The sequence below is a fragment of the Saimiri boliviensis genome, chromosome 19, assembly GCF_048565385.1.
Source record: "Saimiri boliviensis isolate mSaiBol1 chromosome 19, mSaiBol1.pri, whole genome shotgun sequence".
NCBI classification, from domain to species: Eukaryota; Metazoa; Chordata; class Mammalia; order Primates; family Cebidae; genus Saimiri; species Saimiri boliviensis.
In genome coordinates, this window is record NC_133467.1 from 15,081,528 (window position 1) to 15,098,331 (window position 16,804).

The 16,804-nt window shown below is 39.6% G+C and overlaps 1 protein-coding gene across 2 annotated transcripts in view; it reads right to left on the reverse strand.

Moving 5' to 3' along the window:
* The window catches only part of SOAT1 (sterol O-acyltransferase 1), a 76,736-nt gene that overhangs the window by 37,085 nt on the left and 22,847 nt on the right, over positions 1 to 16,804 (reverse strand). For both annotated transcript variants that reach the window (XM_074389981.1, XM_003925328.4), the window contains exon 3: positions 2,398 to 2,456. In XM_074389981.1, the coding sequence (XP_074246082.1) occupies positions 2,398 to 2,456 (59 nt within the window). The remainder of the gene's footprint in view (positions 1 to 2,397; positions 2,457 to 16,804) is intronic.

Consider the following 16,804-nt stretch of genomic DNA (forward strand, 5'->3'; position numbering starts at 1 on the left):
CTTAACGTCAGGGAACAAGTCTTGCGCAACTCTGCAGCCCTTATGTCACTTGCACAATACATGTAATACGAGCTAAACCAAGGTCCACCCTTCTTTCAACTTTTCCCTTACTTCATTCATTACTCTCTCCTTCTAATCCTCCTAAAGTGACCAAGCCAAAGGATTTCATAATTTTATTAATATTCGAAACAGACAAGTAGAATATTCTTTAAAAAGTTTTTTTTTTTTTTTTTTTTTTTTTTTTTTTTTGAGACGGAGTTTCGCTCTCGTTACCCAGGCTGGAGTGCAATGGCGCGATCTCGGCTCACCACAACCTCCGCCTCCTGGGTTCAGGCAATTCTCCTGCCTCAGCCTCCTAAGTAGCTGGGATTACAGGCACGCGCCACCACGCCCAGCTAGTTTTTTGTATTTTTTTTTTTTAGTAGAGACGGGGTTTCACCATGTTGACCAGGATGGTCTCGATCTCTTGACCTCGTGATCCACCCGCCTCGGCCTCCCAAAGTGCTGGGATTACAGGCTTGAGCCACCGCGCCCGGCCTTAAAAAGTTTTAACTTAAATCCTTGAAACATTCCCCCATTATCTCTCTTCCTGCCACCCCTTTTTATTCCTTCTCCCCAAAACCTCTACTTTCCACTCCAAACTCCCTTTCCCCTTTGGGTTTGTGATTCCGTATGGGAAAACGTTCTCCTCCCACTTTAGATTTTTAAAACAGAGGAATGATATCCGAGACAGACTTACTTTTCACCTATTTGAAACTTTCCCTCACAAATAGAACATCATAAGGTTTTGTGTTCTTGATAAGAAGGGGAGGAGCAAAAGAGGAAAAAGGAGAATTGAAAAAGGAATACAAGACAATGCAGGTATCCTGCCAGACTAGAGAAATAAGAAGGGTCAGAAACACCCAAGTAAACCACAAAAACAAAAACTATTTTCATCACTAAACTTGCAAGAAAGAATAGACATTGCCGGGCGCGGTGGCTCAAGCCTGTAATCCCAGCACTTTGGGAGGCTGAGGCGGGTGGATCACGAGGTCAAGAGATCGAGACCATCCTGGTCAACATGGTGAAACCCCGTCTCTACTAAAAAAAATACAAAAAAAAAAAAAAAAAATACAAAGAATAGACATCTAAAACTAGCATGTGCTTATACATTAAATATTTTTTTTCTTAGCCAAAATTATAAATTAGTCATTAGATAAGAAGTTACATAACAAATCCTTAAACAATCTCTTATGATGGAGAAACGAAGCACTAATTGGAAAAGACATTCACCAGAAATGACCTTGGTCACTGCAGTGCTGGAGGCTTACACGAGTAACTTAACAGAATCAGGAAAAATAAAGTTTAACACCCTATTAACTAGGAGTCTATACCCACAATTTCAAGTCACTTTATAAAGCAGCACCATAAGGGATTACATTGTAGACATCACAAATATATCTACAGAACGACGGGAGAAGAGCAGGGTAGATCTCAAACAATTATGTTCTTGTAATAAATTTTCTGTGACAGCATCATCCTTGGACTCAAAAAGTACTGACCTCCAACAAATTAGATAAAAGTACAAATACTATGCCCCGGCCTTGGATGATAACTGAAAAACTAGCTCTGATAATAACAAATGCATTGACATCAAAGTGAGCATAAAAATCTGGCATAAATAATTTCATGAAATATGATTACAAAAATGTTTCTAAATCTAGATTATTCTATAAATGCATATGTACATGCATATATACATGTAACTAAATAAATGAAACAGGGCTACGTCATCATCACTGGATGTTTATATAGTCAAACTGGCCAATAAATTTTGGAAGTGATCTTCTCCTTGGGAAAATAGGAATTTGCTTTGGATTTAAAGTCAACTTACACCCAGGTATCGAATTATAATTTTTTAAAAAGTATTCTTTTCTCTCCACAATTTCCTGAGGGTACTGTAGAATTCTGGTTTGTAGAACTATTTATCCCCACTTGAAATGATTCCATGATTTTTTTTTTTTTTGAGTTGTTATTTCTACTTCCTTAACAGGAAATATACTTCTAGATTCAGATTCAACGTTTATTGGAGGGCTGTTATTTACTATGAACTATGACAGATACTTTCATAAAGCACTCATACAGACATTCAACTCTATCAACTATTAACATGGGTCACTAAAACCAAGATTTGCTGTAAGAGCCAGAAAATGCCAGTGATGGATGAGATGGAAGTGAAAAAGGCAATCTGTATCCTTACGCAGAATCCAGATCGGCAGATCTTATTTTCTTGTTCCACAGGATAACGGCAACCGATGAACTGCTTAAATAATTATCTGAGCAATTTAGCGTTAAAAATGTTGCCAAACAAAACTCTAAAACTCTACATGTTTGTTTCTAGAAGAGGGAATTACTTGCCTCTGCCTCTGCTGTCAACTGTATCTTCTTTGCTATCAACTGTTTTATGTCAATTCGACCTACGGGAAGAAAAACACATGACTTTTAAGTTGATGGATACAGCTCCCTAGTAGCACTATTTAAATCGTGAAGTTGAAAGCAAACAAATACAAAGATAACTGCGTAAACTATGGTACAACCACAAAACATGACAGCATGGTCAAAATAACTAGAAGGAAATTTATACATAAAAATACTAAGAACAAAACTAGTAAATGTACACACAGTAATTACAACTATGTTAATTATGCAATGCTATAGATCCGATTCTGACAGCATGGGAAATTATATTCCCTGAACTGATTCTACAATTGAGACTACTAAGATGCTGGGTGAAATAATTAAAAACCGAAAAACTATTAAAACTTATCGCTAGGCTAGTACAAATCTACAGAGGCAAAAAAGAAAAAAAGAAAATGAAACTAGAACCCTAGGGGACATGAGAGTAATGTAAGGATTCTTGCCAAATCCTAGAAATCTTGAGCTTCTACACGGACAGCAACACAGGGTACAGTATTTTTGCAGAATAGTAAACAGAGGACAATGATTTATAGAATGGCAAAGTCTAGGGCGTGCCCAAAATGGGAAGTCTAACAGGATACTGCAACATAAAGCTAGGGACCACACATAAGGTTGCAACCTCGTGGATAAGAAAGAAACCACAACAGAAGGAAATATGTCTGTCTCTACTTGATGCTGTTCAGAGAGGGAAAATTTGCCCCAAGAACTCATAACCCCCTCACTAAAGTCTGCAATCTAAACTCACACCATGTGGTCTGAAAAATCTGAGATCAATATGTTCTAAAGCAAACCCAAGCTGGGTCTGCAGGCTATTGGCAGAGACAAATGCAATTCCTTCCTGAAAGATTACAGTATTAATCAAGGCCATACAGAATTCCAACAGATAAAGCTCCATAAAAAGGAGAAGCTCGTAGTCAAATTTCATAAAACATACCAGGAAACTAGGCAGAATAAATGGGAAACAGCAGAAACAAAGCCAAAAGACGCAGATCTGAAAAACTAAAAATACTGGAATTGGTACTTTTAGGATAAAAAAATCAGGCGCCAGACATGGTGGCACACACCTGTAAACCCAGAACTTTGAGAGGTGAGGCAGGTGGATCACAAGGTCAGGAGTTCGAGACCACCCTGACTAACGTAGTGAAACCCTATCTCTACTAAAAACACAAAAATTAGCCAGACATAGTGGCATGCGCCTGTCATCCCAGCTACTCAGGAGGCTGAGGCAGGAGAATCACTTTAACCCAGGAGGGAGAGGTTGCAGTGAGCCAACATTGTGCCACACTGCATTCCAGCCTGAGTGACAGAGTGGGACTCCATCTCAAAAAAAAAGAATTTTGGTAAATGAGAATGGCTAAGATTTTACCCCTTCTTTATTAAAAATACAAAAGCGAGCTGGGTGTGGAGATGCGTGCCTATAGTCTCAGCTACTTGAAAGGCTAAGGTGAGAGGATCACTTGAACCTATGAGACCGAAGTTGCAGTGAGCCAAGAATGTGCCACTGCACTTCAACCTGGGCAACGGACCGAGACTGTCTCAAAAATAAAGTAAAATAAAATAAAAAAATAAAAAGACAAATAGTCCAATTAAAACACAAAGTAACTGAACAGATTCTATCTTAAAAAAAAAAAATGCCTAATCACCACATGAAAAGACATACAACATCACTGGTCATCAGGAAAATGCAAATCAAAACTACAATGAGATATCATTTCACACCCACTAGGACGGCAATAATAAAAAACACAAACAACAAGTATTGGCTTGAATACAGAGAAATTTAAACTATCCAGGACATTGCTGGTGGGAATGTTAAATGGTACAGGCCTTTGAAAAACCATCTGGCCTGTAATCCCAGCACTTTGGGAGGCCGAGGTAGGCAGATCACAAGGTCAGGAATTCAAGACCAGCCTGGCCAATATGGTGAAACCTGGTCTCTACTAAAAATACAAAAATTAGCCAGGCGTGGTGGAATGTGCCTGTAGGCCCAGCTACTCGGAAGGCTGAGACAGAAGAATCGCTTGAACCCGGGAGCTGGAGGTTGCAGTGAGCTGAGATGGTGCCACTGCACTCCAGCCTGGGTGACAGAGCAATAATCTGTCTCAAAAAAAAAAAAAAAAAAAGAAAAGAAAAGAAAAACAATCTGGAAGTTCCTTGACAGATTAAACGAGGAGCTAACGCATGACCTAGTAATTCCATTCCTAGGTATATATGTAAAAGAAAGAAAAACATGCCCTCTCAAAAACTTGTATATGAATAATATTTACAGCAATATTAGTCATAACAGAAAGTGGAAACAAATACCCATCAACTGATAAGCAGATTAATAAAACGTAGTATATCCATAAAACGGATTGTTCAACAATAAACCAAAAGAAATACTAATACATGCTATAATATAGGTAAAACGTAAACATTTTGCCAAGTGAAAAGAGGAAGTCACAAAAAACTATACATATTGTATGATCCTATTTACACAGCAATGTCCAGAATAGATAACTCTATTGAGACAGACAAAATGCTGGTGGTTGCCTAGAGACTGGGGCGAGGCGTCATGGCAAAAGGGAGTAACTGCTAATGGGTACAGAGTTTTTGGGATGTGATACTAAAAAAATTCCAAAATTATTTAATTCTAATTTCTCTGTTCTGAAACATTCCTTTGTGTACATTAAGTTACAGCAATGTAGCTTCCTGGTATTTAACTTGACTGTGGTATTAATTCTGACTGAGAATCTTTTTCGAAATTTTATAACAAAAATTGGATTTGAAAGGTATGACAGTACTCTTTTTTTTTTTTTTTTTTTTTTTTTTTTTGAGACAGAGTCTTACTCTGTCTCCCAGGCTGGGGTGCAATGGTACAATCTCAGCTCACTGCAACCTCCACCTGCCGAGTTCAAGCAATTCTCCTGCCTCAGCCTCCAGAATAGCTGGGATTACAGGTGCATGCCACCGCACCCAGCTAATTTTTCCATTTTTTAGTAAAGACAGGGTTTCGCCGTGTTGGTCAGGCTGGTCTTGAACTCCTGTCCTCAGGTGATCCGCCTGCCTTGGCCTCCCAAAGTGCTGGGATTACAGGTGTGAGCCTCCACTACTCCCAGCCATTTTTTTCTTTTTCTTTTCTTTTTCTTTTTTTTTTTGAGACGGAATCTTGCTCTGTCGCCCAGGCTAGAGTGCACTGGCATGATCTCGGCTCACTGCAACCTCTACCTCCAGGGTTCAAGCAATTCTCCTGCCTCAGCCTCCCAAATTGGGATTACAGGCATGCGCCACCACACCCAACTAACTTTTTTGTATTTCTAGTAGAGACTGAGTTTCACCATATTGGCCAGGCTGGTCTCCAACTCCTGACCTTGTGATATGCCTGCCTCAGCCTCCCAAAGTGCTGGGATTACAGTCATGAGCCATTGCGCTCGGCTGAAAGGTTTAGCAGTATTTTTATGAGACTGTGCTGTTCTGTGTAACTCCTGTGTATGGTGCTTTATTATTTTCCGAGATTTATAGACAGCTTCTTATTTTTACACAGAATCGCAGTACTACTATAATTTTAAAACCAGTTGGATTAATTGATGTCTACCTTTTTAATAAAATATGGGTAGAGTTTTTTGGGTTTCTTCTTGAGACAGAATCTCACTGTCACCTAGGTTGGAGTGCAGGGGCACAATCACAGCTCACTGCATCCTCTAATACCTGAGCTCAAGTGATCCTACTGCATCAGCCTCCCCACTAGCTAGGACAACAGGTGTGTGCCAATACAACCAGCTAATTTTTTTTTAAGTGATTTGCCCTGGCTGGTCTGACTTGAACTCCTGGCCTCAAGCAATCCTCCTGCCTCAGCTTCCCAAAATGCTGAGATTATAGGCATGAGTTGCCATGCCTGGCCCAGGGTAGAGTTAATTTTGAATGCAATTTGCCATTATTCACAAATGAGATTGTGAATAATGAGATATTAATTATCTTTATTCTAACTTTTTAATAAAATGTCGAGTTTTCTGTTATATTATGGGAACCAAGAAACATTAGACATCATTATGTGCACAGACCTACACAGATAAGCAAATAAAACAGAACGGAATAAATGCTAAAAGGTGTGCAACAAAAAAAAACTGCAACATCTAGTTTACTATATTTATTAACATAAAAAAAAACCTATGATAATGAACTATCATTTTAGCAGCTGAATGTTTAAAAATGAGAATTTGTGAGCAGGTACAGTGGTTCATGCCTGTAATCCCAGCACTCTGGAAGGCCTATGTGGTCAGATCACGAGATCAGGAGCTCGAGAACAGCCTGACCAACATAGTGGAACCTCGTCTCTACTTCTAAAAATAAAAAGTAAGTGAGAATTTGTGTTTTCTCATTTACTGTACATGGTAATAGCTTAAGTATTTTTATTTCAGCATTAACAACTGCTATTGTATATTTTGCCTAAAAATACTAAAACCCATTCAAATTTATAAAAGTATTTCCCAGAAAAATGAACAGAAATATTTACTTTGCCAAAGTGAACTTGAGAGGCATATTTGGGGTAATTTAAGCTTAATAACAACGAACCACAAAAACTTAAAAACAAACTCACATGCATACTGCTTTACAACCTGGTTTTTTCACTTAATGTATTGTAAACATTTTTCCCTGTCATTACATATTCTTTTTTGTTTTGTTTTCCCCACTTACTGGTATTCAATATGTATTCTTTTATATTATTTTTATTGTTCTATGACTCTGTTTTTATGGTAGAAATATAATTTACTCTTCTACTGGACATTTAGACTGTATCTTTTCACAGTATGTCACCTGGAAAAAAGACATGGAGAATGAGAAGATACAAAATGCATCTAATCAGAGCTCTATAAGGAGAGACAATATTTGAGGTTATTATAGCTGAGAACTGTCCAGAACTGTTGAAGGACACAAATTCTAGGATAAAGTCAAAGAATTTCAAGTAGGATAAATAATCTACTTAGATAAATCACAGTGAAACTGTCTGACACAGAGGTAAATAAATAAATAAATGTGCCCAGAAAAATATCAACCACACAAGTACTGCAATTACAACGTGTGCCTGACTTAACATCAATGAAAGCCAGGAGACAGTGGAATATCTCCAAGTGTCGACAGCTGACGACTGGGAAAAGGCTAGGTCATATATAACAAGGGCTTTGAGAAAAGCTAAGAATTTTATGCAAGAATATACTGAGCTGATATTGGAAGATGAAAAGGATCACAAAACAGAGAAATGCAATAAATCCAGACAAAAAAGTGATGTTGTAAATGGCAAGGAGAATGGAAAGCAGAGGATTAATTTAAGATATTCACAAATTGGTAACTGATTAAGAAATATAAAAGTGCCGGGCGCGGTGGTTGATTTTCCTATAAGTTGTATGAATATATTTTTAATTTAGCTCTATGACCAGACCATGGTTTCATAAATAAACTATTTATTTCATAAATAAAAGGCAGAAACTTCTTCCCTTCAACTAATTCAGCTACCATGGGTCGGGGGTGATTGGTAAGGAGACTGTAAAAGATTAATTCTCACTACATGCCCCTTCCAAAACGAATCTGTCTATCCCTAAATAACATGACAGCCATCATTACAAACTGGCTTTGAGATGCAGAGACTGGAAAGTGAGAAAACAGTTTTTGTTCCCAGAGTCTCTGAAGCCCCCACTGAAAATGACAAAGTTAAGTAAGTGGAAGAAAAATATACTTTAAAAAGCCAATTCATTTTCCTTCATCTTCAAAATAACTCTTCGTACAATATTCCAAAGAAATTCTTAACTTTCTAAAATATAAAATTTAAAAATTAGATGTCAAAAAAGCCAAAAGAATGCCTAAAAGCTAGTATCTAATATCCACTTCTTTTTTTTTTCTTTTTTTGAGACAGGTTCTCACTCTATTGCCCAGGCTAGGGAGCAGTGGCTGTGGCATGATCACAGCTCACTGTGGCCTGGAACTCCTGGACTCAAGGGATCCTCTCGCCTCAGCCTCCCAAGTAGCTAGGACTACAGGTACATGCCACCACACCCATCTAATTAAAAAAAAATTTTTTTTTTGTAAAGGAATGTTGCCCAGGCTGGTCTTGAACTCCTGGCCTCTGGCAATCCTCCTGCCTTGGCCTCTGAAATTGTTGGGATTACAGGGATGAGTCCACCCACATCCAGTGATTTGAAGAACTATTTACAAGCACTCAGCTCAAGGCTTCTCAATCTCTAAAACATTGACCCTGAAACAATGATAAGCCAGGACCGAGGGTGACATAATTTCTTAATTATTTGCCTACCTCTAGTAATACACTAACCAATAACACTAGGAGTCAGTTATTTGCTACCTGAAACTTAATAGAACCCCACATAAGTCCATAAGGAAAACTATTCAATATTTTTTCCCCTAACTTTCTGATTTCTAAAAAACTCAGGCTTTCAATATTTATCTTCGTAAACAAATGCTACCTCTTTAAAAACCTACCACATTTAAGAGGAATGTTTTTTGTTTTTTGTTTTGTTTTGTTTTGTTTTGTTTTGTTTTGAGACGGGGTTTTGCTCGTTACCCAGGCTGGAGTGCAATGGCGCAATCTCGGCTCACCGCAACCTCCGCCTCCTGGGCTCAGGCAATTCTCCTGCCTCAACCTCCTGAGTAGCTGGGATTACAGGCACGTGCCACCATGCCCAGCTAATTTTTTGTATTTTTAGTAGAGACAGGGTTTCACCATGTTGACCAGGATGGTCTCAATCTCTTGACCCCGTGATCCACCCGCCTCGGCCTCCCAAAGTGCTAGGATTACAGGCTTGAGCCACCGCGCCCGGCCCAAGAGGAATGTTTAACATTTATTCCTTGACATGTCAAAAACCTTATTTTAACCAGTTTTGGTGAAAATGTTTGTGAAATTACGACATGCTCTGCCTCCTTAAAAAAAGAAAAAAAATCACCAGACTCCAGGCATGCTGGCTCACACCTATTACATATCCCAGCACTTTGTGAGGCTGAGACAGGAGGGTCACTTGAAACCAGGAGTTTGAGACCAGCCTGAACAACAAAGCAAGACCCCCCATGTCTACAAAAAACAAAAACATACTTTACCCTACATAATCTTCAGTACAAGTTACTATACTATTATAGTAATACCTTTAGCAAACACGGAAATGTGGAGAGCAACCAGGCCCCACTCAGCAGCCCCAGGGAGCTGCTTACCCGTTGTTTTCCCTAACAATCCTATACTTCTATTACTACATTCAATCTACTGCCAAAGTTACACAGAAGAAGAGACAAATAACCAGGCTTGTTAAATTAGTAACTAATTGATTCAATGTATACACTCATGCATTAAGTCAAAGCCCTCTGAGGACCCAATACATGCAGAGCAAACCCTCCCTTGAGGATCTCAAGAGAAAACTGCAAATAGAGAAAAGGATAATACAGAGAAGTGCTGTGGAAGAATGAGGGGTGTAGGAGGGTTTTGCAGAAGAAATCAATATTTGAACTGAGTCTCAAACAATAAAGAAAAATTATGGTGAACAAATGCTAGAAACATTATTCCAGGCAAAGGAATGAAGCATGAAGACTTCTTGGATTTTTCTGAGGCCTGAAGCTCAGTCAGATGCCTCTTAATGCCATGCTCTCTTTTCTGTACAATATTGTATTTAACAGGCTTTTGCCTAAGAGAAGCTTATCTACTTACTTTCTAGGCCACCAGTTACATTCTTGATCAGTGCTGTCCTATAAACATATGTGAATCACTAAGTGTAAAATTTTTAAATTTTTAGGAGCCACATTAAAAAGTAAAAAGAAACAGGTGTAAGTAAGTCTCTGAAATCTGACATATTACAACTATAGTGTTTCTCAATTCAGACTAGCCACATTTCAAGTGCTCAACCAGACTATATTAAACAGTGTACTTCTAGTGGCGACCACATTGAACAATGTAATTCTAGATCATGGGTCAGAAAGCTTTTTCTGTAATGGGCAGTATAGTCTGCGACTATATAAAAACTATCCAACTCTACTGTTGTAGCATGAGAAACCTCTATAAACACAAGCAAATGAACATAGCCACATCTGCCAACTTTGTTCTAGATGGCCAAGTTTACTGTAAATCTGGTTGGCAAATAAAACGGACAAGTACATACACATTATTTTTTATAATGTAACACAGCTATGGCAAATACCAATGGTTGCTTCTCAAATAAGGACATGTATGTCACTGCCTTTGCCAGAAACTGATTTAAGAGTGGGCATGATTATCAGGCAGCAAAAGAGAGGATCCACTCAAGCTTACGAGAAAAATTTAAAGAGATCCCTTTTGTAAGTGTGTCGTCAGAATTGAAGAAAAACAACAAAAAATGGTAAGGATGGTGTGGAATTCTAGGCCTAGTAATAAACATCAGGAAAGCTGTTACCATCCTCAGGCCAGAAAGGGCAAATGAGGGAAATGGTTAGCAGAACCCAGAGAGAACTCCCTAGAGAGAAATATTAGAAAGGAACGATGGTTACCTGCCAGGGAGAAAACCTTAATTATAAACACACCCACCTTACTCTCTGCTCTTAGATCTCCTGAAAACATCACTGGCCAAATCCTACCAGAGCCACACAGGGCATAGGAGACTATTGCTGAAGTTCTTAAGATCAGTCTCCCAGGGAACAAAGTAGGGTAGAAAAGACTGAAGAAGCAAAAGGTAGCTAGCTAGCCTAACTCATAATCTAACTCTGGCCAATGAGACATAAAAAGTCTGTTGGGGAATTTCTAGGGAAGGTTTCATTGCTAAAGAGAAACACAGGGAAAGAGACAGTTTCTCTTCTGATAGAAGTCATTGTTTTGGTTTTTCAGTTTTCTTAATCAGCACAGACTTAGTAAACCTCTGTCATTATGTCAATCGGTCCCTTATCACCACCACCAATTTCCTGGACCCACCATGCCACCGACTCCAGATATTACCTGCTATCTGCCTTCTGATTCCAACTTGCCACGTGCTATAGAAAAAATTAGGAAAATGGGCCCATTCTAAACTGCTGCTGTCAAGACTCAGGCAGGCCAGCAACGAAAATATGCAATATTTGTCTTTGCCTCTTGATGAATTTCTGTGACATTCCTCACAAAAGTAGTTCAAAACCTTTTCCATTTTCAAGTCCCAGCCCACCAAGCAACTTTTAGTTGTTCAGTTTTGGAATCCTTAAATGTCTTCTACATTTCTTAATTTTCGCTGTCTTTCAACCTCTTCTCCAGCATTCCTGTGTCAGAGGAAAGAGTAGCCCATCTCTTTTTCAAGACTAATCCGTCAGACTATTATTGTCTTGATCTTTCCCCATTCAAAAAGTTCGACCCACTGAGTCAAGTATATTGTCCACATTTACATTTAGAGACAATTTGTTCTTTAAAAATCATGTGTCAGAAATTATGATATGGATGTCATCAATAGAACTGAAAATAAAATCTGTGGTTCTACTCTTATCAAGTATTACATATTTAATTTGAAATATGTTCTTCAATAAGTAACTGAACATCAAATCTATTATTTATCAATTTATTACTTAGGTTGAGAATAAATTTTTTAAGTAAATTTTTAAACTTACATAGTAATATAATGTAATAGTAGTATTAATGGCAAAATAACTGAAATTTGAGAAACAATATATTTTTTAAAAACCATCCTAGAGGCCGGGCGCGGTGGCTCAAGCCTGTAATCCCAGCACTTTGGGAGGCCGAGGCGGGTGGATCACGAGGTCAAGAGATCGAGACCATCCTGGTCAACATGGTGAAACCCCGTCTCTATTAAAAATACAAAAAAATTAGCTGGGCATGGTGGCGCGTGCCTGTAATCCCAGCTACTCAGGAGGCTGAGGCAGGAGAATTGCCTGAACCCAGGAGGCGGAGGTTGCAGTGAGCCGAGATTGCGCCATTGCACTCCAGCCTGGGTAACGAGAGTGAAACTCTGTCTCAAAAAAAAAAAAAAAAAAAAACCATCCTTTTGAATGATCACTTTAACCCCCATGAAATGCTGTACTTTTCCTTCTAATATAAAATGTTCAAAGAAAGAAGTGTACACTTCTTATCTTTGGTTTCTTGCTAGCCAATAGTTAACACCCATTTTTGCAACTCTTCTCTCCCTGAAGACATTACGGCCTCCAAATTTCGAAATCCCCAGCCTTGTTAAACCTGCTACGCATTGTAACAGATAGTCTTGCTCTGTAACCCAGGCTGGAGTGCAGTGGTGCAATCCTAGCTCAATGCAACCTCTAACCCCTGGGCTCAAGCAATCCTCCCACCTCAGCCTCCTGGGTAGCTTGGGCTATAGGAACATGTTACCACGCTCAGCTAATTTTTTTTTTTTTTGGTAGAGATGGCCTCTTGCTATGTTACCCAGACTGGTCTTGAACTCCCAGTCTCAAGCAATCCTTCCACCTCAGTGCTCCTAGAAAGCAATCCTTTCCACTCCCAAAGTGCTTAGATTATAAGCATGAGCCACCACATTTGGCCTCATTTCTATTTTTAAAATAAAAAAACGAGGACTCAAAGAAATTAAACATCTTGCACACTGTCACACGGCCAATAAGTAACTTATGAGCCTGAAGAAATCCTTGTCTTCTGACCCCTACTCATGCAGCATTAAAAGGGAAAAAAAAAAAAAAGGGCCAGCCAACTTAGATGATTACATTCCTAAAGATGACTAAGGAATACTAAGCAGTGACTAATAACCAGTTTTCAAGTTTCAGTTCTTTTAACAAGTGTTTTCTTCATCTACTTGCAGGAAGTACAGAATTAGCTAACGTGTCGGCACTGACTAGAAGACTTTTACTGCATAGAAATTCAAACTCATTTTTAAATCCTGGTTGTTTAGAATATCTACATTCCAGCTTCACTTTGTTCTCCACAAACCAATACAAGAGTCACTTGAAAGATCACTTTTATGTCCATAGTATGGTTGGGCTTATGAGTATTTCTTGAAAGAGTCAATCATTTTTCAATCTTAATAATAAAAGGAAAGATAAGACTGCACAATCCATCTGTAACCGTCTATGGCTCCACTGACCCCAAAAACTTTACAAAGTTCTCAACTAGTCACATGTCTGCACTACTTCAGAAAAATGGAATCTGAGCTAGACACATGGATTACCTATACATTCCTACAGAAACAGAGATTTAATAGATAATGTTGAAACAACTAGCTAGCCATTTTGGAAAACTAAATCAAATCCCTGAATCATTCATTCAAAAATAAATTTCACATGGATCAAATATTTCAATATAAAACACCAAAAAAGTAAAAAAAAATTTTTTTTTCATCATCTTGGTTGATTTCTAAGCATGACAAAACAACCTATAAGCAGCCAGGCATGGTGGCTGATGCCTGTAATCCCAGCACTTTGTGAGACTAAGGTGGGCAGATCACTTGAGGTCAGGAGTTCAAGACCCGCCTGGCCAACCTGGTGAAACCCCATTTCTACTAAAAATATAAAAGGCCGGGCGCAGTGGCTCATGCTTATAATCCCAGCACTTTGGGAGGCCGAGGTGGGTGGATCATGAGGTCAGGAGTTTAAGACTAGCCTGGCCAACATGGTGAAACTCCGTTTCTACTAAAAAATAATAATAATAATACAAAAATTAGCCGGACGTGGTGGTGCCGGCTTGTAGTCCCAGCTACTCTAAAGGCTGAGGCAGGAGAATTGCTTGAACGTGGGAGGCAGAGGTCGCAGTGAGCCAAGATCGTGCCACTGCACTCCAGCCTGGCCAACAGAGCAAGACTTCACCGTTTAAAAAAAAAAAAAAAAAAAAGGCCGGGCGCGGTGGCTCAAGCCTGTAATCCCAGCACTTTGGGAGGCCGAGGCGGGTGGATCACAAGGTCAAGAGATCGAGACCATCCTGGTCAACATGGTGAAACCCCGTCTCTACTAAAAATACAAAAAAACTAGCTGGGCGTGGTGGCGCATGCCTGTAATCCCAGCTACTTAGGAGGCTGAGGCAGGAGAATTGCCTGAGACCAGGAGGCGGAGGTTGCGGTGAGCCGAGATCGCGCCATTGCACTCCAGCCTGGGTAACAAGAGCGAAACTCCGTCTCAAAAAAAAAAAAAAAAAAAACAGGTAAACATGGCAAAGCATACATACACAAACAAAGTCAAAAGACGAATCACTAGTTAGAAAATATTCAAAGTTCAGGCCAGGCGCGGTGGCTCAAGACTGTAATCCCAGCACTTTGGGAGGTCGAGGCGGGTGGATCACGAGGTCAAGAGATCGACACCATCCTGGTCAACATGGTGAAACCCCATCTCTACTAAAAATACAAAAAATTAGCTGGGCATGGTGGCGCATGCTTGTAACCCAGCTACTCAGGAGGCTGAGGCAGGAGAATTGCCTGAACCCAGGAGGCGGAGGTTGCGGTGAGCCGAGATTGCGCCATTGCACTCCAGCTTGGGGAACAAGAGTGAAATTCCATCTCAAAAAAAAAAAAAAAAAGAAAGAAAGAAAAGAAAATATTCAGCGCCGGGCGCGGTGGCTCAAGCCTGTAATCCCAGCACTTTGGGAGGCCGAGGCGGGTGGATCACGAGGTCAAGAGATCGAGACCATCCTGGTCAACATGGTGAAACCCCATCTCTACTAAAGGTGCAAAAAATTAGCTGGGCATGGTGGCGCGTGCCTGTAATCCCAGCTACTCCGGAGGCTGAGGCAGGAGAATTGCCTGAACCCAGGAGGCGGAGGTTGCGGTGAGCCGAGATTGCGCCATTGCACTCCAGCCTGGGTAACAAGAGCGAAACTCCATCTCAAAAAAAAAAAAAAAAAAGAAAAGAAAATATTCAAAGTTCATAATCAAAGGATTAATTTCTTTAATATGGAAAAAGCTCTTAAAAATAATAACCACCAGATAAGGAGTAAAAGTGAGCAAAAGATATGAACAGGGCTTTTAAAGAAAATATGTATATATACATGGTCAATAAATATGAAACAATTTCCCCACCTCACTTAAAATTCATGAGAACAAATTTATGCTATATGTATATTGTTTTTTTACCCATCAAATCGGCAATTTTAAAAGACTGGTAAGATTATTGCCAAGAGAGTGGTGAACAAGTATAGACAGGAATATAAAGTAGAATAACATTTTTTTTTTAATTTGATAGTACCTAATTTTTTTTTTTTTTAAGACAGAGTTTCACTCTTGTTACCCAGGCTGGAGTGCAATGGCATGATCTCAGCTCACTGCAACCTCTGCCTCCCGGGTTCAAGCAATTTTCCTGCCTCCACCTCCCAAGTAGCTGGGGCTACAGGCATGCACCACCATGCCCAGCTAATTTTTGTATTTTTGTATTTTCACCATGTTGACCAGGATGGTCTCGATCTCTTGACCTCGTGATTCGCCCACCTGGGCCTCCCAAAGTGCTGGGATTACAAGCGTGAGCCACTGCGCCTGGCCTTTTGTATTTTTAGTAGAGATGGAGTTTCACCATGTTGGCCAGGCTGGTCTCAAACTCCTGACCTCAGATAATCTGCCTGCCTTGGCTTTCCAAAGTGCTGGGATTACAGGTGTGAGCCACTATGCCCAGCCAACCAAATTTGTTTTGTGTTTCTTGAATAAGGACTAACAGAGAAGAAAACAGCTCCCAAATTGTCTAGAATGAGGACAACAGATTGAGATTTTAATGTTTATCGTGGGTAATCTACAAAAGCCTTAAATGGCCATATACATCACAATTGGCCTAAACCCCTTTTTAAGGCTATATAAACAGATTTCTATTCCATAATCAGAATTATCTGGGAGATATATATATATATATACACACACATATATTTTTTGAAACATAGTCTCATTCTGTTGCCCAGGCTGGAACGCAGTGGCACAATCTTGGCTCACTACAACCTCTGCTTCCCAGGTTCAGGTGATTCTACTCCCTCAGCCTCCCAAACAGATGGGATTACAGGCACCCACCACTATGCCCAGATGATTTTTGTATTTTTAGTAGAGACGGGGTTTCACCATGTTGGCCAGGCTTATCTTGAACTCCTGACCTCAAGCAATCCACCCTCCTCCCAAAGCACTGAGATTACAGGCATGAGCCACTGCACCCGGTAATCTGGGAACTACATTACTCAACTAGAGTAACTTTGGCTTATTTTTCTTTTATTGCTATATCTGTATCAACTGTGTAGGCTGCCTATATATGCAACAAGGTAATTTGCCTTATTACCACCAAACTTTTACATCATAGTGTCTTGTTTTAAATCAAGAGATCATTTCTGGTAGGCATATCAGAGGATTTCATGTAGATTATAACTCTCAGTTGATATACAGCAGGGAATTACAAAAGCTACCTTAGGAACTGGGAAAGAAGAGCTAGCAGCACCACCAATAAGATAGTATCT